At 32.2% G+C, this 27,406-nt stretch overlaps 2 protein-coding genes across 2 annotated transcripts; one reads left to right on the top strand and one right to left on the bottom strand.

Moving 5' to 3' along the window:
- Positions 1-9,377: 9,377 nt before the first annotated feature.
- Positions 9,378-13,533, bottom strand: LOC110725600 (probable serine/threonine-protein kinase PIX7). Its single transcript, XM_021905065.1, has 6 exons — positions 12,569-13,533; positions 11,527-11,849; positions 11,296-11,431; positions 10,901-11,034; positions 10,665-10,788; positions 9,378-10,180 (listed from the first exon to the last, which is right to left on the bottom strand). Exons 1-6 carry the CDS (start codon positions 12,696-12,698, stop codon positions 9,717-9,719), a joined length of 1,311 nt encoding a protein of 436 aa, XP_021760757.1. The 5' UTR covers positions 12,699-13,533; the 3' UTR covers positions 9,378-9,716.
- Positions 13,534-17,281: 3,748 nt separating this feature from the next.
- Positions 17,282-25,025, top strand: LOC110725599. Its single transcript, XM_021905063.1, has 5 exons — positions 17,282-17,788; positions 20,351-20,498; positions 22,386-22,597; positions 22,898-23,071; positions 24,640-25,025. Exons 1-5 carry the CDS (start codon positions 17,621-17,623, stop codon positions 24,724-24,726), a joined length of 789 nt encoding a protein of 262 aa, XP_021760755.1. The 5' UTR covers positions 17,282-17,620; the 3' UTR covers positions 24,727-25,025.
- The last annotated feature ends 2,381 nt before the right edge of the window (positions 25,026-27,406 follow it).

The raw sequence follows: 27,406 nt of genomic DNA, 5'->3' as shown, positions 1-27,406 counted from the left end.
ATTACATGAATTAACAATAGTGTAATAGACTAATAGCTAATTATAAGTGGGTTTATATCTTAATGTAGCAATGGCAACGTAGTACTCTATCTGTTTCAAAATAATGGTGAAATGAAACATTGAATTTCAACTTTATTCACTAACTCCACTTTGACTTACGGCTTTTTCTTTAGTCATATCATAAGATTTTCATTCGATGTTTTTATATACTTCGGATGATGTATGTGTTTTCGAATATCAATATTTATACTCCGTAATTTTTAACTACGTAGTTAATGCTCAAAGTTTGACAGTGGCAAGCGTATAACCATTAATTCGAAATAAAGGGGTGTTTAGTTGGATTTGTGTGGAACTTTGATGAAAAAAGGGAAAAATGATAAAAGTTGTGGAACAAGGAGACATGGAAAACTAATTGCTGCTCCACATAGAATATATAATACCTTACACATCATATCAGCTTATATTATAACTTGTCTACTCCACCATGCCAAATCACCAATGATAGGATAGAGAACTAGCACTTGTGAATGCTACGTAAACTATATTGTTTAATTCATCATAATAATTGAGTACTCTCTCTACAGCAATATAAAGAATTTGAACCACTAGTATGACAACTAATGAAAATGTTATTATTTAAGTCTGTATTATTGAATACGATATTATGTTGTGCAACACGTAAAAGCAATAGAACATGTTACGATTGACGGGCGGCTTTCATTAGGGTTGGAATTGGTTTAGTATTAGATGGGTGTTGTGTACTATTAATTATATCCCAACATTCCTTGTATTGAGCTAGAGTATGTTTGGTTTGATGTCACTATAGAATATATTTTGTTAAACAAGAATTCGGGTCATAGAAATAAATGTGTTTTGTATCTTAATATGTGTAAATTTAAATGTGTCTTACTATTTCTATGTTCATTCCAAAGCATTTCATGGTGTTAACATATGTTATATTGATACATGTTTTATTTGCATCTTAGACATGATTTGATGACTTGAACGAACTACAAGCATGAAATTATGTGCATATAACAAGAAATGTATTGTTCGAATAAATGTACTTAAACAATTCATCTCATTGTCTTTGATGGATATTAGAAGCTAATTAAGAAGAAGAAACAAGAGGGATTAACCCTTATTTTGCTGAATTATCTATATTATAATACACACCTTTTATGGAATATTTTAAATATTATATGATCTGCATGTTAATAATTTGATAACATAAACAATGCATAACTGTTCTTTATCTATAGATATTGACCACTTAAGTAAGAACTAAAAAATTAAAATGATGTAGTTCCCTACATAAGCATACATAACTATTGTATTAGCCCTTTTTTGTCTGTTTGATTGCTCAAGAACAAAGCATGAAATAAAAGCAGTTTAAAATAATGAAAGATGGAAGGGTCATTTGTGATTTTTTTTTTTTTTGGGTATGTAGAGAATATTTTCAGAAAGCATGCGCAAAAAAAATTAGCAAAAATAAAATTTTTGATTTCTATTTGAGTGCAAATCAAGCATGACAAACCCTAAAGTAAGCTTTGCTCCCTCTTGACATCATTCCCCTCACCTTCTTCATTCTTCTTCCCTTCTCATCCCGAGGCGAAACCCGGCCTCATTCTTATATACCTTCTCTCATCTATCTTAGTTCTCAGCTCTCACCTCTCCTCTGCTACTACATACATACCATAACATATCCTTTTTGTGCAATGTCTAAACACTTAGTTGTTATGTGTTATATTACTAATATATGTAATTTAACATGAACTAATATATTGTTTTTCATCATCCTATTATTATTTTAGATAGCTTATTCATTATATGTGCATAAATTTTCTTTATCTCTTGTATAAAAGTTAAATCACATTACATGTCATGCCGAATATTGGTTATATTTGGTAATCTACGCATCAACTAATTTGTTTTCTGTATTTTTCTGGTATGGATGGGAATATCTAGCTAACATATAAGCTTTCCTTTATAAATTCCAAGCGCGTGATTAATTTCATCAACTTTGAATGATGATAGTTGAATATTCTGTTAATTTGGCGCGCATGTTTCTGTTCCTTTATGTTGATTTCATCTTTATACCTACTCTTTTCCTATCCACCAAATTTATGTACTGCAGAATGAAGCTCCATATTATGCCATCAAGTTTATTTTTCCATAAGTGATAGTTTTGCCTCTTTATAAGTGGTGTATGGGACCATTTTTCTTCTTTTTATTTCCCTTTCAAAAGGCTTAACTTTTTTGTTGATCAACCTTTTTAGTCAGCTTGTAGTTTGGACTCATTATTACAAGAATGTTTGAATTGAACACAATGATTATTTGAACTTAACTTTGCGGATCATGTAATTGAATTGATTGATTGGTTTAGGAGGCAAAGAGAGGAAGCGATATTGGTGAGGTTCAATCCGAAGACGGATCTTACAGGAACTACAAGTGTAAGATACGATCTCAGATTGAGCCGCGCCAATATCACTTTCTCCACCATTCAGCTTTAGTTTTCTTTCCTTCTTAATTGCCTTTCAGATTTGTTCCTCTATCAATGTTCTCTGACTGCTTTTATGGATACCCTTTTGTTAAAATTATATATAATCATATGTTTTGTGCATGATCTGTTATAAAGTTGCATATTTTTTTCTCCTTTTACTGCATAATTTAGTTGTAATAATTTCACTTTCCAAAGATAGAAATCTTACCTGTAATTTTTGTCAGGTTGAAAGTTAAACATCTTTGCTATGCATCAGCCTAGAAGGTTTTGCCTAGCACTACGGTCATGTCAATCATATAAGTATATGTATGTATCAAGCCAATCAAGGTAACTTATTTCTTCCTTTAAATTCAATTCATGGCTGCTCTTTAGCTTTCATTTTCCGCGCCTATCATAGGCAAGGGCAAAGCTATGTGAACCTCCCTGATGACCCTGCTCGATCAGCAGGATCAACAATGGGATGTTGTTGTTGACGTTGTTGTTGTTATTGTTGGTGCTGCTGTTATTGGACTGTTCTGTTTTTCTATTGGAGATATTATTGTTACAACAATAGTTTTGTTTCCATCTGTCATCTTTGGAAATGTTTTCTGTTTACATAGGATGATATTTACAAAAAAAAATTGGTAAAAAGTGTATAAGACAATTGTTTAAGTAATTGTCAATTGTTTACACTTTTACTACCTCTTCATTCTTTAAACTGCTCATCAAATTATATATCTTGTGTATAGCTTTTGCATCTTGGATTGACTCATTGTCGCGTTGAAAGTTGGATACTTGCTAAGGTTACATAGAACTCTTGGTAAATAAAGGATAGTTTAATTTCCATGTATGAATGATTCTCATGATAATAATATAAGTATGTGTAGCACAAATGTCTTCGATGTAGTTGCTAGTTAATTTCATCTAAATTAGGGCTAGCTAGCGATTGATTAGCCATCCGGCCTGTACACAGCTCCAATAATGGCCGGGTTCTGAAATTTACACCCACCATTACTCCATTAGAAATCGATTAAAGACATAAAAGGGTACTATTAGCTTTACTCCGATTTAATGTATCACATTGTGTTCCACTCATTTCTATTCTTTCCTATTAGCTTCAAGGCCCCCAGTTAAGGTAACAGGCACATGGATGTGATAAGATCTTCGAAGAGTTAGCTTATACATAGGAGGAAGTAAGTGTAGTTTCTAGTGACAGGATGTTGGATTTTAATTTTATGGGCATCTGCTTCAAGAACGAAAATATTCATCTACTTCCCCTTAATTTCCACTTGCAAAAGTTTATTATATGCCCAAGCCCAACTAGTTAGGGAATGAACTAGGAAGGAAAATCCAAAAATGTCCACAGTAGCCTCAATGAGATGTTAATTTGACTTAGGTGAAATGAACTATCGATATGCTGCTCAATGAGATGTTAATTTGACTTAGGTGAAATGAACTATCGATATGCTGCTCTTGAATCCTCGATTAGTTGCCCAACTGTTAAGCAAGCCAGACTCTCTCCTTTCCCTTTGAAAAATCTTTCTAAAGAGTATATTACTAGAAAGTCATCATTTTCATGCGTTCGTTGTTGTGTTAGCCAAGGCGAATTATACAAGAACAATAATATATTTATGATTCAGTTATGAAGAAAGTATAAAAGCAAGGATGATGTACAAATCTTATGTTGGTGAGTAGTTTTCCAACTTTTATATATACTAACAATCACCAAAGTACGTAGTTCTTCTCTAGCAATATACAAGTAGCTTTTTCTCACTTATACTCCTATGATTGTGTACTTGTACTTTTTATAGCTCTGATGTGAGCCTATGCTGCATGCATATCAACATAAATTACTGTGACAAATTAAATTCTTTTATGACAAACACTAAAAGTTGATATTTTATGTACTTGATATGTTTGTAGGTATAGTTACTTGACTCAATTTATCAATTATTTAGTGTGAAATGACTGATGATCGTAGAATTTTGTATCTAGTCAACTGAAAACGACCTCTCTATCTATTATTGCAAGTGTAAGATTGGTTATCGATTGAACCCCTACCCTAGGCGAAACCCAATATAAAGACATTGAGTGATTGAGGTAGTGTTGAATGTTGACGTTGTGTTATTTAGTCATTTTGGCTACGGTATTACTCCTGTTTCAATTAATAATGTGCACAACGGATTTGATTCAATATGTGTAAGGCATTCAAGTATAACAATAATGCAACTAATCAACTGTTTTGTTATTATCTTACCAATGTAAGGTTTTTTTTTTTTTTTTTGGTTTTGTGTGTGTGGTTAGAGAGCCAGGGTGGGGTGAGAATCGATCTCAAGATCTCCTGAAACCGGGATGGAACCTCTAACCACTTGAGCTATCCCTCACTCATCAATGTTAGGTTGTTGGTTGCTTGCACAATTGATTTATTTACTGTATTTCTTTGTGCATTGGCCTTTTGTTCCAGCATTAGGCACGACATCCACCATGGAGCAACTGCGCGATCCATGATGCAATGGCAACATATTAATCGATGGCTACAATATTTGCACACAATTCATGTAAAGTTATTGGCTCAAGCTAGTGTTTTTGTATGAACATTGTGACGACGTTACTTGAACAGGATCTGTTCTATAGGATCGTACCTCTGTATGTATATTGTGGGAATGTGGTTATGATGCTTGTTGGAACACCATGCAAGTTATATAGCAAGTTCACTTGAATTTTCAAGACTGATGCTATAATCTAGTGGTTGTGTGCTAGCATAACAACTGAAATTGTATAAGATATGTTTATAAAAAAAAAAAAAAAAAGAAAGAAATTGTATAAGATATATACTTGAATGTACATATATACGGTCTATGAAGATGTTACATAACTCAAGTAATCAGAGTTCTTAGATTTGTAAGAGCATGTACTTTTAACAATGTATCAACTGATTATTTTGTTTTACTAATACACACATTAAGTGTTTAAGTTTAATGGTTCAAACACTCACAGATTTTTTTATTTTTTTTGAACGGACACTCACAGACAAATATTGTGCTCATAATATTCCTCATTTACTAATTGGGAGTTTTGTTGTCTCCTGCATCGACAGAGTTAGCTATAATATTGCGTGCAAGTACATAGTTTTGAGCTAGACTAAGGGCATGTTCACATTTGCTGAAATGAACTGATTGGAGTTGAACTGAATAGAGCTAAAATAAATATTTTATAAGAGAAGGAAATTAGGAGGTAAACTAAACTAAACTGTACTGAATGGATTGGAGCTAATTGAATTGAGCTGAAGTGAACTGAATTGAATTATGTACAGGCCCTAAGTTAATATCCTATATAAATTAACAAATTATGTTAATATCAACAATTAAAAAAAAAAATACTCCGTATTTCTCTCATCTTCATCCTCCAAACACAAGCACAGTAACACACCACACTTGCTTCTTCTTCCTCCATGAACGCCATCAACAACCCCCTTATGTAATTTTTTTTTGAAAAAAAAATAAGAAAAAAAAGTTGTAATTGCACCACCATTAATAATAGTTCAAAATTATGTGGAAGCTAAGAGTTTTGCTAGCAAGTTTGTTGGTCAAAGATGAGTTAATTAGACAATTAAGCCCACAACTTTCCTTAATTTAGCACGCTTGTACCTCATTGTGAGCTGGTCCAAATAGCTTATGTACTATGCTTGCTCGGCCCACCTAGCCTAGATCTTCTTCAGATCCAAACCAAATACTCCATATATTTTTAAATGATAATTTGGTTTAAAAAAAATGTTTGAGTGATGAACAAACTTATACTTGTATGTGACTAGCTACACCGTTTATTGATAACATCCAAAAAAAAAAAAAAAAAAAAAAAAATTGGGTCAAGAAAACTAATGTCCTAAAATATGAATTTTAGTTATAAATTAAAAACGGCTAGATAATGCCCCGAAATAGTGGGTTTTGATGACTATATTTTGGATTGATCTTGTGCCTAGCCCCGAGCTTTTGGCTTTAGATGGGCCAAAAAATTTCTAAGCTTGACCCGTCCCATGATAGGGCAAGTTTAACTATTATTTTTTACATATTATTATTATTACCTTTGATTTTATTTTTATTTTTATTTTTTTTATGTGTTACAACTTTGAATATTTTATATTTCACAAATAATATCCCAAAGTTGCAACTAAAAAAAATCGAAGGTAGTAGTCTTAGTACATATAGTCAAAGTTAGTATATAAACTATACAAAAAGTAAAGATATTGTATGTATTGAGAAATAAACAAATTACTATTAATATCATCCATTATCATTATTAAAATACATTATATAATATTGATGATTTAAAAGTACTTTGTATACATTTAAACAGTTAGACACTTAGACTAAATCAACAACTTAAAACTTAATAACATTTGTTTTTATACATTAATATATAAATAGGTTAAAGTGTGATATGTATATAGTTTTACATGTTACTCCATGAGTTTTTGTTTTTTTTTTTCTTTTTAATTAAATAAGTGCATCACTTTGAATTTTGTTTTATTCAAAAACTACATTGACTATATATTATAATCATCAATACTATATACTAAAAAAATCACCAAATAGGACACTAGGCACTATTCTATGAAATTTTTTTCCTCCAAAATGTTTTTTTTTTAATAAAAATAAATTAGTTTGTTTCAAAAAAGTTTGTTATTAGTTTAACATTAATTATTAATATACACACAAGAATTTCAAGGATATTCATTATACATTATTAAAAAAAAATCATAAATCATTGCCTCCCCTTATTTTCCTTCTCATTTCATTATTCCAAACAAACTGATATCAATCCGTGCATTCGTACATGCCAAAACTAATTAACATATAAATTGTTATTATATAAAATGTTGTTGGATTGACCATAATGCAAATTTTATAATATTAACTTTTAATATACATTTTTAACTAATAGACAATAAAATATATCAATGATTAAACTGATTGTTCATTGACAAATATATCAGTTAAAATGACACACTTGTTTAAGTTATTTCAAACGGAATGAGTATGCAATGTATAATAAAACGAGAATAGACGAAGTAGTTTAACAATTGAAGAAGAGTAAATTAGGGGGAGGAAAGTAATCAAAGAAAAACTTTTGATAGAAAAGTGAAAGACTCACTTAGAAAAAGGTTCAAACATCATAATCATCTTCACCAGCATAATGTTCAAGTTTGTCACTTTTACCACGACAAACTGATTGGCAAAATTTATCTTTTTTTAGCACAAAAAAATTCCCCCTTTTTTCTTCTTGTCCTTTTTATTCCAATGTTGAATTATTTTTTTCTTGGTTTTTTTCGTTGAGTGAACAGGTTGAATAGGTCCTAATTTTCAAAAGTAAATTATAGTAATATAATTCCTCCGTCTCATTTTAGTTGACGTATTTCTTTAAGACACGTTTGTCAATACATAATATCGTATTAGGATCTTTAATTATTAGTATAAAATTTATTATACTGAATATTAAGCATGCATAACTTATGTGAATATGCATAAATTTAAAATGTGTCAATTAAAAATAAACTGGATGGAAAATTATATTCGGTAAAACATGATGTTACAAGCTTAAGATTTAGATTCTAGAGGCATATATTAAATAATGTGTGACATCGATTTGGACCAAACAGCGAAAAGGATACTCTTTGGATTAATTATAAAAACATTATAATATATATATGCACCACATAAAGATAAAGTTGAGTGCTACTGATTTTGTTATATTCCTATAGACTAAAAACTAAAAAGCATATAGTATAAATGTATAATACAACTACATGTAATTATGTTAAAAAAAAATTGTAACTTTATATTATTGTGCTTTTTATATCTTTGATCAAAGTATATGTGCATTGTGCCTATTAACATGCTTAATAAGCGCATGCATGCTTTGATTTGGTGTGTTTCACACTCTTTTATGAACAATATTCCATTCAAATTAAAAGACCATGCGCCTGTTCTTTCACTAATCACTATTATATGCTTTACTAATCTTATAGACATAAACACCTTAATTATGGATGGAGTATTAATTATGCATAACATATATACAAGCATGTACCTAGGGTTACTGTGTCTTGTGATTCAAAATCAGTGTGTACGAACATACGTGAATGTGATATACGGCTCGTAGAACACACTACTAATTAAGATACTTGAAATAAAGCGTTAATAAGTATTATTGTTGTTGGATTTACCTGAACGTACATTATGAGTTTTATTAAAAATGTTATTTTACTTAAAGTCAAAAAAAAGATGGCCAAAGACGAATATATATATATATATATATATATATATATATATATATATATATATATATATATATATATATATATATATATATATATATATATATATATATATATATATATATAAATGGAGGTAGTATTTTCTTTTAAAATCATTATTTTTGCGTGTTGGTGTTTGTAATCATACTTTTTATAGTTTATAGTTTCATCCATTTTATAATGAGGTGTTCAAAGTTTCAACTACACGAATATACAAACTGCATTATCGTTGAAAATATTCATTATCTTATCATTAAATTTAATGGGAATAACAATTAAAGTTGGAATTATTATAACAATATTTGGGACATTTCGTTCAATTGGAAACAAAGGAATTGTGCATGCATGAAAATCCCTCCCCTTATTACTTGTCGAGCATGTGCAACTTAATCCAAGAAATTCTTACTCCCTTTATTTCATTAATAGTCTAAGATTACCTCCATTTAACCCAAGAAATTATCACGAGAAATGAAAATGAGGCAATCTTGATGGGACGAGCACATGAATAATATGATAGTTTATAGTCCTTTAGACCTTCTCAAAAGGAAGCAACTGAACCACAGCAAAAATTAGCTCCAAGAACAATCACAACATCTTTGATCATATATTAAGTAAACCCAGGGGAAATGGTCATCCCCAAGCTCAAGCGAAACAAGGCTAGCTAGCACACTAAATCAAGACGATTCTTGGAGCAATTCAAGAGATGCTACTATTACATCTATGTATTTCAATAACTACAATGCAAGCTAAAAAAAATTTGGGGGGTGAGAGGATCTATGAAGCTATCATTAGACGTGATCAACTCCATTGTGATTCCTCCTATTACAACAACCTCAAGCTTTTGGAGAATCTCCCAATAACACAATTATCCGAGCTGATTGAACAACTCGATGAAAAAATATTTGATCAAATTCCAGTGAATTAGCAAGGGCGGTGCTTACCAGAATTCAAGGGAGAGTCCCTAATATTTCTAATCTGAAGGGGATGGGAGGACATATTAAGGACATGTCCATCAGATTTCTTCCTTCGTCTTCCTGGTTGAGATAGTCGTGATTGATATGATATGATGGCCATATCGTTGAGGTCTAGCAATGGGATGAGGACCTTGACAATTTCATCCATTGAAGGGCGGGATTTAGGGTCTCGGTTAAGGCAGCTATAAGACAGCTGAGAGACCTTTTGCACACCTTTAAGGGAGTAGTTCAGCTCCAAGCGAGGATCAACTATTTGATATAGCTTCCGCTTGTCAGTTAAATATGGTCGAGCCCAAGTCACAAGATTCTGCTCACCACTAGGGCGTTTTTTGTCCATTGATCTCCTCCCGGTTAGTATCTCAAGTAGCACTACACCAAAGCTGTAAACGTCGCTCTTAGATGTCAAGTGCCCTAAACAGAGAAATGAAAGCAAATTAGGATAAATTTTGGTCCCTAAAAAATTTCTATTGTTCCTTTTCTCCTCCTTCTCATTTTAGGCTATAGTTCCATTAAATTACAAGAAATGCATATAAGATTATATAAGGGGATGGTAATTGCTGAGACCGTGTATCTATGACCTATAATTGCTATGACCGTGTATTTTTACCTATAATTTCAACTGCATTAAACCCTATAGGTACACATAACAAACGGCTTGAACCCTTGAAACAATTCAAGTCATTTGTAAACTTTTACACAAGACCATTCATAATTCCAATCATTTCATAAGATTAGCAAGTTGTTTTCCATGTTACATGTATTTGTCATTGTTAAAATGATCAATACACCATTACATGTCAATTCAAAATTGCAACGTAAAATACTTGAAGGTTTAGATACAAATGCAACAACTTCCTAAATCTATTAACATTATCTTGGGTTAAGGAATATGTACCTGTCATCACATATTCTGGTGCAGCATAACCATAAGTTCCTACTACTCGTGTAGAAACATGGGTGTTATCCCCCTGAGGCCCTGCTTTAGCAAGACCAAAATCCGAAAGCTTTGCATTGAACTCCTATAAAATGCAAAACTTTGAAGTTAGTGCTGTAGTGGACTAGTGGTATAGAATACAACAGATTGACAGAAAGAAAATCAAGTTAGTTACTCAAAAAAGTTCAATACAATACCGTATCAAGCAAAATATTCGAGGTCTTAAAATCTCTATAAATGACAGGCTCCCCGTTCCCATGAAGAAATGCCAATCCTTTAGCCGCACCAAGGGCTATCTTCATTCGGCAGGGCCATGACAAAGGCATAGTTCCTTCAAAGAATGATAAATGCATAAATTATTAGATTAGTCAACCTATTAGTTAAGCAACTTCAGTTCATATAATTTAAAATACCATGAACATACTATAATACAAGAAAGGTCAAAATCATGTTAGAAGAACCTAAAAGTCAGCAGCAATTCAGCTAACAAGGTCAATTTACTCAACAAACACAAGAACATGACACTTGACATCCTAACAAAAATGCCTAACAATCATGGGTTAGAACACCCAATAATTGAGAGAAAACATACTTCGAAAGAGATGGTTTTCGAGACTACCACGAGTCATAAACTCGTACACAAGAAGTCTCTGATCATCCTCACTACAATACCCAATAAGCTTAACAAGATTGGGATGATGGAGTTGCCCAAGAAAGTCAACTTCAGCCTACAATCAACATCAAACATACTGAATTAAGCACACTACATTATGCAAATCACTTTCAAAATGTTCCTAATAAACCTCATTAAATCAACACTAACCACCCATTCTCTATGTCCTTGTAAACCATCAGGCTTCAAACTTTTGACAGCAACAGTAATTCCGGTCCCCGGTTTAGCAGGTGATGTGCTGTTCTCTTCTATCCACCCCTTAAATACAAACCCGAAACCGCCCTCCCCGAGTATGCTATCAGGCCTAAAGTTCCCGGTGGCGGATTTTAATTCCTGAAATGTAAACTGCAGGAGTTGAGGAGGGGGTTTGGTCTCAGAAGGTGGTGGATCAGGAGGCTCAATAGGAAGTTGAACATCATCATTTGGTACACACATTTCCCTATTACTAGCATTCAAATACCTGGTTTCAGCAGCTGCAATACACAATCACAAAAAATAAAAATTAATTCACAAACTACATTTTCATCAGGTAGTCATATAAACAGCATTTATTAAAAATCAAGGCAAAAATTAATGAAATTGACAATTCTACTTCAATACAAAGATACCCAATTTCTTAAAATATCAGAAAAGGACCCAAATAGAGTAAATTTCATCATAATAATCATATCATATAATTTGCATTTATTAAAAAAAAAAAAAGCCAAAAAAGAAGTAAAATTGATCATTCTACTTCAGTACAAGATTATTCAATTTCAAAAAATAACTGCAAATGACCCAAAGATAGTAAATTTAGGAATTTCCATAAATTGCACATAAATACAGTTATACTTTATAAAACGGTGAAAATTGACACACCCCATATCAAAATTACCACTTTAGACCAAATTCTGACTTATTTGGGTTATAAATTTTGGATCTTTTTTAATTTAAGCAGTTTGATGATCAAATTTGAGCAAAATTACTCAATCAAAAGAAAAGGGTAGTAAATTCTTCCCGTGTTTAGAAATATGAAAAAATAATACAGAAATAATAAGAAAGACAACAACTTTGCACAGAATTACAGCAACTTCAAAAACCCAGAAACGGGAATATACCCAGAAATTTAATAAACCCAGTGATCATCAAACACCCCAGAAAAAGTTATTAAAAAAAACACACAATTAAGAGAAATTAATTATGAAAAAAAAACCTGCATCATAAACAAGGCTAGAACGAGGGATGGAATTAGCAGAATTTTTGGAATTAGGAGAAGGTTTGCAAGAACTAGTAACATTTCTGCGCAAAACTGCCCAGCAACCACACTTCTTCTTCTTCTCCATTTTTTATGCTTTAAATTAATCTATTTCAATTTTTTTGTTTTTGGAGAATTTTTGGTCCGAAAAATTCTGATTGGATGTGACTTTCATGGGGTAGTTATGTATCAGTAAAATTGCAGGGGAAGAAAGAGGAGAGAGAAATGGAAAAAAGAGGGAAAAAGAGAGTGTAATTGTATGAGAAAGAGAGATTAAAAATAATTAAAATAAAAAAGAGTGAGAGAGAGAAAGGAATTGTTGTTGTTTGTTGGTGTTGGAGATTGCAGGGTATCATCAATCATCACCATCATCACTCCATTTTGTTACCAAAACTTTTTTTTTTCTTTTTCTTTTTTTAAGTGGGTTTAAAATAAATTATGGGAGATTTTCGAAAATAAACTAGTTTTTAGCCCGTGTAATAGTTTGAGTGTTTTAAAATATCAAGTTTATGTAATAATAGCTATATTTATATAAAAAGAAATAGAGAGAGATGATAAGCGATATGCAAATATTCCTATTATAAGTTATTAGTATAAATATCGTTGCTTGAATTTTTGTTTTTATAAACGAAAATGGAAATAAAAAAAAGTGTAAGAACATTGCTCCCTTAGGAAATAAATAGGTAAAAAACTAATTAGGTAAAAGTTAGTACATGTTATGTTATGAAAAAAAAAGGTAGGATTGGTGCTCAATAATTAAGAAAGAGTAAATGAGTAATTGATGTTTAGGGGCCTTGCCCCTCTCTTTCACCAAAAAAAAAAAAGTAATTCATATTGTTGACATTTTGAGTCATGTCTTGTATTGTGCTTTGGGGCCAACAATCAATCTTGTCAACACGATGCAAAAACCTCTTCTCGTGCAACCATGTGAGACGTATACGATAAGTGGCCTGACCTGCATACCTTTGCGCTAGCCAACTTTAGTAAACTCTTGCAATGAGGCGAATGTGACAAAGACACTATGCCTCATCTTTTAACTAACAACCGAACGTTAAAAGTATTGTGTTGTGTTTAGCTTCTTTTATGCTTAAAATTAGCTTTTGGTATATCAGTATATATAATCTTTCTAAACTCATTTTAGCCCTACCTAGTAGTTTGGCACTCCTAACTAAATGGTAAAGCCTACTAGATGATGGATTTCAAGATCACCCAAGGATAAAAGGCATAGAGAAAAGGATTATGGTCAAATTTGGGATAAAGAGGGTCAGAAGCATATTTAGCCATATTTTAGTGCAATCCTATCTCATTGATTCCCCACCATCTTCAAATTAAAAATAATTTTCATTGCATGCACAACAATATAATTTAACTTTTTATACACAATATTAGAACTAAATGCATTCAATGTATGCACAACAATATAATTTAACTTTTTTATACACAATATTAGAACTAATTAAATGCATTCAATGTATGCTTTAGATTTTAAAAAATTATACTACTCATACAGTATATCAAATTATCCATCACATACTATGTATATCAAAAATGTTAAAATTTAAAGAACGGATAAAATTAAGATTATTTTAATCGATCTCCACTTTTTTTTATACCAAATAAATCTTATGATCATTTGATAAAGTTAATAGAGGGCTAATAGTAATAAGCACTATTTTGTTTGCCTAAGTAGTTATAGACCTCTAGAACTTTGTATTATAATTGTACGAGTATTAAAATATAGATCGAGTGTGGGTTGATTAGTAGATTTAGCACTAAGAACTAAAGAAGTCATTGATCATACAATATCAAGCTAAGTAATCTACAACACGACTCATTTTAGGGCAACCAAATAAAATAACTTGCCACTTCTTGATGGTTGCCAATCTTGTAATTATATTTTAACTAACACGTTTTGAAGTTAGAAAGCTATTCACTTGCCTTTATTTAAAAAAATAATAAAAAATTATCGTCTATAATTTTCACTGTGTACTTAATTAGATAGACTTTGTAAAATCTATATAGGAGAAAATATTGCTAGTTTTTTTTTTTAGGAGTCATAAGGGCTAGGGTGAAAATAGATCTCATAGTACCCTAAAATCGGGAGGGAAGTTTTACCCACGTGAGCTATCCCTCACTCTCATAAATATTTTGCTAGTTAAATATATTTAAATGTATTGTTTCTAACCACATTAGATACTCGATCTAATATTCCATAGTTTCTATACGCATAAATAAAAGTTGAGAAAATAAATTAAACCGGTCATGCAAACCATACTCCCATTTAATGGAGGCAAATAAATAGCCCATATCTTCTTTCATTTCTTTTTTTTCACAATCACATATTCAAACATGCTCTTATGATCTATACATTTAATATCAATAATAGGTGGATTGGTGGGAGATCTTATAATAAGATTTTTTTTGCTCATAAGGTGTCTAATGATACTTATTGAATGGATTAAAAAAAAATAAAAAATAAAAAAAAAAAACAAAAAAAAACCACTTGTGTAAATTAGTTAGGTTGTACGAGTTATTAAATTATTATTTTTTTTGACGGGCGAGTTATTAAATTAGAAGAGTGAAAAAGGATGGAATTTTTGTTCATCATTTTATACAAGGATTTGCGCCAAATTTTTACTTTATTAGGTGCAAAGCCTCATTTAAATTTAATATAAAATACCTCCTATAATATCTTTTTTGTAGAAACATTACATTAATATACTTTGTATGTTATTTTTATAAAATATTGGACAAACTATTCTCCATATTTTATACTATATATAAATAATATAATCCTTGTCTTTTTTATACAAGTCTTAGATCCGATTAAAAGTGGGCGTTTTGAGAAAATCATTCATAATTTCAAAGAAAAATGTAACTAGACTACACAAATAATTAAAATTTGCATAAAATCAACAAGGACATTATAGATGTTTTTGGTCTAAAAAATCAAAGACCTTTTGCCTTTCAACTTGACTAGATAGTCCTTTGCTAGAAAAGATCGAGTACGTGATACCATTTGCCCCCACTAAGTTTGTAGGCCCTTCTCACATGGGCTCTCACCATTTATGCAAAAAGGTGAGTAAAAAGGGCTTGATAGATTACTTAGATGATGAGTAGTTAGAATTTGAGTTGAATCACTTGCAAATTAAGCTATCTACCCTAGGGAAAAATAAAAATGTCATAAAAAAACTCATGTTCTTGATTAGATCATTTAGATGTAATAAGGGGAGAAAAATTCACTATCTAGGCCTACTATATTATTGGACATTCAAATGGGCTTGTTAATTAAGAAACAAATCTCGTTATCTAATGGATAAACCTATTAAAAGGCGAGTTATGTTAAGAAAAATCATATACGTAGTATGATAAAAATGAGTGGGGCTAATAAAAAGAATGATACAACGTATTTTTTAATTAGGATTAATACACCGAATAAAGGTAAGTAGTTGTAGTGAAAATTAGGTAAACACCCGATTAAATACATAGTTTAATTTATAATATATGTTTTGACTCATTTTTCCAATGGCCAATATCGAACATGGATAAGATATCTGGGGTTGTCATTAGTCGAGAAAAGTTATTATATATTTATCTATGTAAAGTTTTGTTATTTTTTTCATTAATGATTATAGATCGGTCAAACATTTTAGTATATTCTTATCTAGGGTAATGCAGCCTTTAAGAGAGAGAAAATTGTATATGAACATTAAACACATTTTCTAAAATGGTACAAATTTAAAAATTGATGGCACTTGATACTTAATTGCTTTAATATTTCATTTTCTTGCTTTTTATGTGCAACACAATTCAACAAATCCTTTTATCCATGAATTTTTATGGTTATTTATTTTTTTTCAATACTTTCCAAATGAAAATTTCTACCATGCATATATGTTTTGTCCTTATAAGCGGAAGTATTAGGAAAGAACTACTGGTCAATGCACTCAACTCAAAATCGAATTTTGAACAGAGTTCGATAAACTTATGCTACGATGTGGTCATGCTGATCTAAACCATTAACCAATATGATTCTTATCATGTATAAAAATATTTTAATCAAACTAGAATCACTGAACACAACACTTATGAAGTATTTTGTATTGTTTAACACAAAACCATTGAACTCAAGCAGTCAAGCTTCTATACAACTAACAGACTTCAAAACGTGATAGATTCAGTCAAAGCTCTCTCACCTCAAGACTTATGAAGTGATAATAGTATTCTTATCGATTCAAATCACTCACATATTTTATTTCTCATAACATACGCCCTAAAGAAAAAAAAATTCCCCAAAAACCTACACATAATGAGCCAAAAAATGGCAATGCAGTGTCAAACTCGTGCCTTTTTTCATAACTAGAAGTCTGGAACTCATGCGCGACCCAACCTTCTTGTCTTTACTATCAGATCATACCATGCCTTTCATATCTTGAGTTCTTGACAAGTCTTTTATCATACCATACATATCACCGACCCTCATATCAGCCCGATCCATATCCAAAAACAACCATGTCTACAAAGAAGCTCAAATTGGAAATTCTTACTCCATCATCACTAGTTCACCACACCAACTCACCACGTCATTACTTGCAAAAATCTAAAGATAAAATAATTTTTGTCCATTTTCTATCACCGTTTTTTTAAAAAAAAAAATTGGGAAGAATCTTTTTCCACTATTTTTCTTCACTTTCACTTTTTAATCACACCATCTTTCTTTGCACCAACCAAACGCGGCGTTATCTCATTGCTTCTCCCAAAACAAGAAACAGAAAAATTAATTTTTATCAATCTTATATTTCGAACAACAACATCAACAAATGGTTGAAGCTAAAAACCTAATTTCGCCCCAAATTTCTCCTTCAATTTTCGATTTTTCCCTCAATTTGACTTGAAATCTTGAGCTTGAATCGCCAGTAATTTGGAGGAATTTGGGCGAATAATCGATAATTTGGGGATAATTTTATTTTGGGTTTGATTGTCGATAGTATTAGGGTTTTTTGCCACAACATGTCTGCAATAGTGTGTGGGAAGAGATCGTCAATTTTCGAGGAAAGTCCATCGCCATCTTCGAAGCGAATTCGGTTTTCTTCTTCTTCTTCTCCGGTTCGATTTTCTGGTTCGCCTTTATTCTTGATTGATCATCTCATCGCCATTTTCCCTCACATGGACATGAAGGTTTACTTTCTTTTCTCTCTCCTCTGAATTTGCTATTAAATTTCCCTTTCTTTTGATTTTATCTAATTTTATTGAATTGAATTGATAGGTTATTTGATCTTTGATTTTAATCAAGTAAATTAATATTTGGTTCAGTTTATATTGTATAGGTTATGTTGTACGAAGTATAAAATGACTTATGTTATGATTTAGAGATATTTCTGAAGTGGTTAATGTTGTATTGAAATTGTTGGATGGTTTTAAGTTAATTAGCGATATGACTTGTGTAATGTTTTAGCTATATTCTTGATTAATTCGATTTTGGTCGTCATTGTTGAAGCTCGAGCTTAAATTTTATTAGTGTTTTATTGTAATTCATCGGTCGACTTGGTGTCATTTTGCCTTTGATGGTATACGGAGTAATTGTTAATACGAGATCGTAGTTAAATGAATGGTTGACTGATTGAAAGTTTTATTGGTGCACCTTGTAGATATTTGTTTCTCTAGTACTCATAAAACATGGTTAAACGTCGATCATAACTCACAAGGATGATGTTTTTAGGAATTTCGTGTAAACTTTCTACCTTATCAGTTCTGTTTAAGCTTTATGAGTTGTTTATATTCCTGGTGTGGCTGGAAATTGGTTTGATATATAATGGGTCTATGATTTTGTAGAGGGGTAAATTTTAAAATGATAAAGTCAATTTTGTATTTTGGAAGGGATTAGCTCTTTGAAAGTGTGCTTTTATTGTTGAATGTATTATGTAGTTCCTGGTATTCGGGATCTTGTGTTGGTTACTAACATTGAAATTACGGTGTATTAAGAGTGGTATGTATAGCCACAATGCATAGGATGTGATTTTAGTTTATGCTTCCTCCACTCCATTTTACTTGCAACACTAAGAGTATCACGCTTGCCAATGCACAATTTAAACTACTACCTCCGGTCCAAATTACTCGCAACTTTGGAATATTTTATATCTCACAAATAATACCCCAAAGTTGCGAGTAATTTGAGGTAGTATTAATATTTTTGGTTGCATTTTGGTAAAATTTATAGATAAATAGATTTTAATAAAGTACAAATTGAGACGAATCCAGCAAGACCCCACATGTCCACTTATATTTTTTTCCCTTTGTAAATTACAATTTGATATAATAAAAGAGGGTATGAATAGTGTCAAAATTGTAATGTTGCAAGTAAAATGGAGTGGAAGAGTATGATTTTTAAGGATAGTAACCCTAAAGAAAATAGCTATTGTTTCTTTTATAAGGAAATAATCTTTTTTAAGGATCAAATCATTTATTTCTTATAATGGACGATCTTTTTTGTGGCCGTATCTCCATTGTATTGGATGGTTTAATTATATCCTGAAAGTTGATAGAGTCTTCATCTCCATCCTAGGATAGTTGACGGAAGGGGGTTTAGGTTACTGGAGATCATCATGATTAGCAGCTCAATGCCATCAGTTAACGTTCCGAAGCGTTCCCATGGGGTATTATATTTATCTTCTGCTGTAAAATAGTGTAATTTATTTCTTTTTCTTAATAATTTTGCTTTTTCTTTTGCTTTAATGGTGGCTCCTTGTCACCATTTTTGGAGATCTAAAATCTTCAATTATTGTCAATCCTTTACTCGACTCCGGCTTGGTGACCTAGGGGAGTATTGTTTGTCGATCTGATTCGTTACAGGATGTCGATCTGATTTGTTACAGGATGCAACCTGTAAATGGTTCAGGATAGGGACAAGTGATCTGTTCCTTTGACTCCTTATCTTGTCACAAAAAGTTGGCCAATTTCCTATTCAGAGGAAGATTTTCATTAATTTGTAAATTGGAGGGGCAAATGATTGAAATTAAAAGAATTTATCTTGTAGTTTTTACACTCTATGTTCAGTTGATCATGTGACCTGGACGGTGCTGTTGAGTTGCCTGGAAAGTTGCTGGTTGTGTGTGTGTGTGTGTTGGGGGGGGGGGGGGGGGGGGCTATGAGGCTGTTGTAAATAATCGTTCTGCATCTTGTTTCTTAGATGAAATCTGAATTTATCAATTCTAACATTATTTGACCTTTCCAAATCTCAGCGAACTTTTTAGCCTTTATGTGAAGCATTCCAATTGTATTTTACAGTGAGCTGTTTGGATGATTCTGTATATTTTTGAGAGAAGAGGAACATGTTTGATAATCAAATTTGTGGCTATGTCTCCTAAGTTTTGAATGGCTGCATTTTATTTTCAAATTTGATGCTTCATTAGATGATTCGTCATCTCTGTTTTAGATTTATTTAAAAAGAGGATTTAGAGTTATGGCAAACATTATGATGAGCTGCATAATGTTGTCGGTTTAAGTTTTAAATTCTTTCTTTGGTATTAGACCTACCATTTGATGTAAAATATTGTGCTTCTGAAGTCTGGTATTTGCTGTTTCTACTTTCAGTGCTTTTCTTTTTGTCGCTATTATGTGTCGCCTTTTTCTGTTTTCTGTGGAGATTTGAGATCTTCTGTTATTATTATTTCTACCTGGCTATCTTCTGTTAAAAAATTATAATATAGTTATTTAATTTCACTTATGTGAATGTTGCTGCAGCTTATTGAGCAAGCACTTGAGAACAGTGGACATGATTTGGACTTGGCAATCAAAAGTTTGAATGACCTCCGATTAGGATCTGCTGAAAATTTTCCGGGTACCACCACCACTTCAGACACCCATTCACAACCAAACAATAAGCCACAAGGTAGGCATGGTATTACTGATAGGATTTTTCTTTATTTGGTACTATTATAATGATGCTGTATATCTTTTTGATTTATGTATTTCATATACATGTTGCTCCTGTAGTTTTAGTGTAAATTTTGAGTTTTCCTTCAGTTGCCCTGTTGGGAAGTTCTTCCATAATTTATTAATTTACTTCTTTTTTATTTTATTTATTATTTGTGATGTGTTTGAGTTCTTCAGCTGTCATTTGCTGTTGTATGCAGATTGTTTTTGGAGTAGTGTTTATAATGTTTGACCAGTTTAAGAAATCTTAGCTGTAGAATTCGTAAAAGTTGCCAACATATGACAGTGCTTAGATTGCTCGCCAACAAATTGTTCAAATGTCCAAAAACTCATTGGCTTTGTTAGTCCTGCAATATTTTTCTTTGTTTTTTGCCTTTTTTTTAAATAAAAAATGCCCCCTTATTTTTACTCCGTATTTATTTTGTATTATATATATATATATATATATATATATATATATATATATATATAAAAGCAACTGAATCAACAATCAGTATTTTTCTGCTGGTCTCTCATCTCCTTATTATCTCCTTGGCTGTTACATGTCTTCGAATTTACCTCATATGGATTACCTAGTCATGCATATATATGTGTCAAATGTAAAAGGGAGCCTAGAATCCCTTACTTGGATCCCTTTGAGTTATCTTTTCCTTACATTAACTCTGATGACCCTCCTCTTTGGCAATTCATTCACCATCAGTTTCTTGTAATTGACATTTGATATTGAATCATACTGCCATACATTTGATATTGGAGGGGGGGGGGGATAATAATTTGTTCTTCATCAGTCTGCAAATCATATGCAGCGGTTGTAGTTGTTGTACAAGAAGCCAAGGTTCAAAATGAATTTGGGTTGCTTTTTCATGGAGATATTGTTACCCTTTCTTTTCTCACTTAACACTTTGTTTGGATAGCAAGATAAAAGAGAAAGGAAGGGAAGGAAAAGAGGAGGAAGGGGAAGGAAGAGAAAGGGAGGGAGAAGGTGGAGCCCTATTCCTCCAATTTTGGAGGGATGCTGCTCATTGGAGAAGGAATTTTGGATCCTCTCCCCTCCCTTACCCCACTTTTGCCCAAATTTGGGCGCTTATTCCTCTCCCTTCCTCATTCTCTATTTACTTTTAGCCAAACAAAGTTTAAGTATCTATTGTGACAAGGCATTCGGAAAATTTTCCTTGGGGAGGTCCAGATATACACTGACTTTCCTCTGAGGCTCAAACTAAAAGGAGACTACGAAGGGGTAGTTGTATCTGAAAGTTCTGCACCTTTTACCTTGATCAGGGATGCAGTAATTTATTTATCACCTTTTTTCACTTGAATGGGGGAGGAGAGGGTCAAAGAAATTCATTGTGAAATGGGAATTACATGTGGTTGAATTACATACCTGTATGACCCCTTTTTTCCTGAGTTTAGTTTATCCAGACTATGGACTTATTTGGGCCTTTGGTCCCTAGTTTGCTTGTTTGGAATTAAATTGGACTAAAGCCTTGATGTACTAAAAAAATCAAGATCAGGAAAGATTACATATTTTCTGGATTCATGTTATAGAAAAAGCTTTTTACTATTAAGTTTCATAGAGACCCTAGACTTGTCTAGCTATCTTTGAGTTTTGACTGATTTTGTTTTTCTGCTGCGGTATATTGTTTATACTAGTTAGTAGTTCAACTGCTTTTTTTTTCTGGTTATCAACTTTTCTATGGGAATTGCTTAACAAAAGGAGAAAATAGTTCTTTTGGGTGAATGGTATTCACTATATTAAGATTCAGGGCTACACTAATTTGATCCATATTATACTTGCGATTTTTAGTACAACTGAATTGTTCCTCTGTTCATTTTGTTTTTGTAGTACATGGGGATGAAGCTGGATCCACTAGAGACTCGTTAGTATCCGAAAATTTGCCTAGGGATGGTGCTGAGTGGGTGGAGCTTTTTGTAAGAGAAATGGCCTCTGCTTCTGATGTAGAGGATGCAAGAACTCGTGCCACAAGAGCTCTTGAGGCTTTTGAGAAAACTATATGTACTCGTGTGAAAGCAGATGCCGTGCAAAATTTTCAGCAGGTTTTTTTTTGATGTCCATAAACTTTAAAAGTCGGCAGGCTTGTTAGTTGTCATAGACTCGTACTTATTGAAATTAAATGATAAATTTGTTAGATTGCTGTCATTTGCACCTTGTTTTATTCTTTCATCTCTTCTTTTAACTTATAGAACCTATCAATGTCAGCGTTTGATTTTTCTGTACAACGCAAAGGGCAATACGCCAATACCCTTCCCCTTCTCAAAAAAGGGGAGAAAAAATGAAGGGTGGAGAGATAGTGTTAGCTGTAATTGTGCAATACTTACATATTATGATACCTGCAGGAGAATTCAATGCTGAAAGAACAAGTTCAAGCTTTACTTCAGGAAAATGGAATTCTTAAACGTGCTGTGTCTATTCAACATGAGCGTCAGAAAGAGTTTGAAGCCAAGTCACAAGAAGTGCAGCAACTTAAGCAGCTTCTGTCCCAGTGCCAAGAACATATAAGAACACTAGAGGTTAGCCTTAGAACTTTGGTCATTTGGAATTATTATAGAATTTTCTTTACCATGAGTGCCGAATACCATTTAATATGGGGTCATTTAAGAGAATTATGTTAATACTGATTTTTTTTTTTTTTATTTCATTACGTAGGTTTCTACATCTCCACCTTTCTTATATCCTCATTTTCCCTTTAATTTCATAGAAAGTAGGCCAATTCTGTTGTAATGGTTTGAAACAGAATTATGTCTGGTTGGCCCCTTATGCATGGACAGAAGTATTTTTTCCTTTATATTTTTTTTTTTCCAAACTTCCGAAGTATTCTAATGCAATTAAAAGTCTTATGTTGCCCTTGGACATAATCCACCCAGTCATACTTTGCTATGTGTACTACTATGCTATAGTCCTCTGAATCCTTCTCTGTTTAACAGTGGTATGAGCTACTCTGTATAAAAAATAAACTATGTGTGATAGGTGAAATGAGATTTTAGGAGTGAGGAATTCTCACTCGATTTATTTACTTCCTTTAATCTGAGGATTTTTTTTATGTACTACTCCATTACCATACAATGTTTGCACCTTTTTACTCCACCTTTCTTATATACATCCTCCAACTTTATCTCACTTTACCCAAATTTTTTTATACCCACTCAACTCTCCTAGAAACAAGGGTCTAACGTAAACTGGTACATAAAAAAGGGGAAAGAAAATGACGGAGGGGGTAAGTTTGCAAGAACTGGAGAGGAAGGTGGGAATCAGTACACAATTTGGCCAATATGTGTACATCGGCTGAACTCAGAATTTGTCTTTCTTTGGATTCAAGAATTGGGATCGAGAATAAATGTTCATCTGTTGGTTGCAAACACCTCATCTTCACCTACACTGGATTGTCATTGGAGACTGTTCAGTGGTTTCTGGTTGTAGAATTTTCCAATACCATAGCAGCTTTTGAAGATAAAAAATCACACTAGCTACTGGCTGAACTACTGAAGAGTGATGATCTTCTGAATAATCTGAACTATTGCTTCCCTCCCTATATTTACATATCTGCTCCTCTACACAACACACACTGTAAGGGACCTTAATATTTCATTCCTTTAACAGAAACTCTCCACCCCCCCAAACCCCCACCCCCCCCCCCCCCCACCCCCCCAAAAAAAAAAAACACACACACACACAAATGTTGATGTACCCACCCACTGGTGCAAATTGTGTCCAAGGGGCTCGAGATGTTCCTAATAAAGATGTGTATATTGTGTTGGTTCAATACTTCAATTAGTTGAACTTTCAGGCCATGACTTTTCTTTATTTGACTTAAATCCTCCCTCTATAAAATTCTTGTTTCAGTCTCTTTGTATAGTTCAAGTCTTGGGAGATTGATTGATCATCTTCTGTTGAGCTTATCCACATGGAAATACAAATAATGTTGTGTATTGCACTATTCTGATTCTTTTTTTTTTTTTTTTAATAAATGGTTTAGAACTTTTCTGGTTACCAATTCTATAATTAGGGAATTTAGTTAAACTTTTTGATAATCTTGTGTTGTACTTCTGTATACTGATAGTCAATGTGCTGTCTTGATCAGGTTAATAACTATGCTTTGGCGATGCACTTGAAGCAGGCTGAAGCAAATAATTCTATACCTGGTCGTTTCAATCCTGATATCTTCTAAGAATATGGCGTTGGAACACAGTGTAACTTAATGTATTGTCTTTGCAAGCTTTAGTTCCTTTCGGTCGAAGCATGCGGTCTTGACTTTTTTCAGATGTAGATTTTATTTATTAAGCTATATGAACCAAATATAAGGTACTTCGTATTAGATATTTGATCGCATGAAACCACATTACAATGACTTGTACAAATTGTACTGCATTTTTGGTACTACATGTTATAAGTACTTAAAATGTTTGGATCTTGTATTTGGTGCAATATTATACTATACAGTATACATTTTATAGCTTCCAAAACTTATAGCCTGTTGTAATAATTACTTCGTATAACTTTTTTTTCGAGTTTAATACGGAGTACATAGGATAGATTTAAAAGGCAGAAGTGGTACATGCTCACTAGATGAAAAGATCGAGTCTTGAAGGAAATATGAAGACAAACCAACTAAGGTATAAATCAATCGATGGAAAAATGTTAATGAAAGAGAGATAATATTAGTGGTTTTGTGTAAACAAGGCTCATAAAATCAAGAGGTTCTATTGGGCTAAAACTCCACACATGTCAATTCAGTGCGGGTTAGTGAATAAAGGACTCGTGCACTTGTATTTGGTCCCATAATTGTACTCTTAAGTCTTTTCAGTTGGCTAAGTATTGCTTGGTCTTTCAGATTAATGTTGAACAATGCCTCAAGTTTGGAGTATATTTCTATTAAAGAGTGTATTTAATGCTAATATATAGCCCTTTTTAATTTCGCTTTATAGTTGTGAATTGTTAGTTTCAAGGCCAAATTAATAGATATTACAGTACAATAAAGTATTGTAAAATGAGTTAGCTTAGGGCATGTTCTGATTTACTGAATTGAACTTATTGGAGCTGAACTAAATTGAATATTTTATGAAAATTAGGAAATGAACTGAACTGAACTGATTGGAGCTAAACAGAAAATAAGCAGAAGAGAACAGGCCCCTAGTAAAAAAGATTATATTTAAATGTTTAATTGTTGACAAATCATAACCGTGTATAAAGTGGTTTAATTTTGTAAAATAATTCAAAATATTGTTTGGTTTTTTTTTTGGTTTTTTGGTGCAACGAATCTTATAATCATTGTCCCATTTTTTTATACACACAAGTACAGAACAGTTTTCTTCTTCAAGATTGTGTTACTTATGTGAGTGGAAGGAGGATTATATTGTACGCAGTACGGTCCAACTGTTTAGGAAGATAGGAGTTTCTCCTTTACAACTTACAAGTACAACTTAAGCATTACTGATTGGTGTATTGGACAATTACTAAGTAACTAGACAATTTTTTTTAATAAAAAAATCAATTACTTGACCTTTTAACTTGATAGATGTGATTTCTATGTGCTAGGGTAATCATGATATAACTCTTAACAATTGAAGTCATATAATTACATGATGTGTTGATAACTTGGGACAATAGAATAAGGGCAAATACAAGTTTATCTGTCAAATAAACGAAATTTTGTTAACTTGGTGGCATTTATGTAAATATATTAAAAAGACGTGGTCATTTATTCAGTACTTTTGGTGAGTTGTCCAATAGTTGTTTACAACTTATTGCATTTATTATTTGGTGAGGAAATTACACATATAACCCTCAACTATTACATGAAAAGACGCATATACCCCTCTACTAGTACTTGAAAAGATGATTAAACCCCAAATAAACAAATGGAAATTAACTAGGTACAACTCATAGAATAATATCACGATTAATATTATTTTAATTATTTATTTTGAGTTTAAAAAGGTGTTCAAAATTCTAATTTTTTCCTAGTACTGAAGTAAGGAAACGTATATTTCCATTGGCATTCATCTTATGCGACTATTTTTAAGTAAAAAACCTTATATTTTCCTCGAATAAAATATATTTGACATCCAATCGAGAATAATCTATTTATTTTTATTTTGGGGTTCAAGATTCTAAATTATTTTTCCTAGTTCTATTCAAATTTCTAACCGATATTTTGAATCTAGGGTTAATAGGGAACCCTATATTTTCTAATGGCACTCATCTTATGCATATAATTGACGTAAGAAACCTTATATTTACACGAACAATATTAATTTAACATCCCATTGAGAATAATATTTATTTTTATATTTTTAATGGGGAGAATCTAATGTTAAATCTTCAACGTTAGGGTCAAATTATAATGTTTGATAAGTTACGGCGTTGGAATGTTGTCATTGGCTAATGCACAAAGTAAACATTCCATGTAAGCATCATATCAAAGTATTGAATTGTCAAATAATGTTGCACTCACTTACCCTTTATTCGCTTTCATACATTAATGGAATCGATGTAGATTTGAGAAGGTTACGACAGTATTCTTATGTATCGCATTACTAAAATTTGGAGGTTTTAGTAGACAACTTATCTGGTAAGTAAAAACATTAATAGTAGGACTAGAGTTGTCAAAAGTTAACCCGACTTAAAATACCGACTCAAACCCGATTATTAACCGATTCATCTGAACCCGAAAAAATGGTGACCCAAACCCAACCTGAAACTAACCCTAGACCCGAGTATGTGAGACCCGAACATGAACTGATCTGGAGATGACCCGACCCGAATATAACCCGTAAATTATTGACCTGAACCGAACCCGACTTGAACCGCAATTGACCCGTTTTAACCCATCAAAACCCGACTTGTTA

The sequence above is a fragment of the Chenopodium quinoa genome, unplaced genomic scaffold (genome assembly GCF_001683475.1).
Source record: "Chenopodium quinoa cultivar QQ74 unplaced genomic scaffold, ASM168347v1, whole genome shotgun sequence".
NCBI classification, from domain to species: Eukaryota; Viridiplantae; Streptophyta; class Magnoliopsida; order Caryophyllales; family Amaranthaceae; genus Chenopodium; species Chenopodium quinoa.
This window is presented reverse-complemented; position numbering and strand designations above follow the sequence as displayed.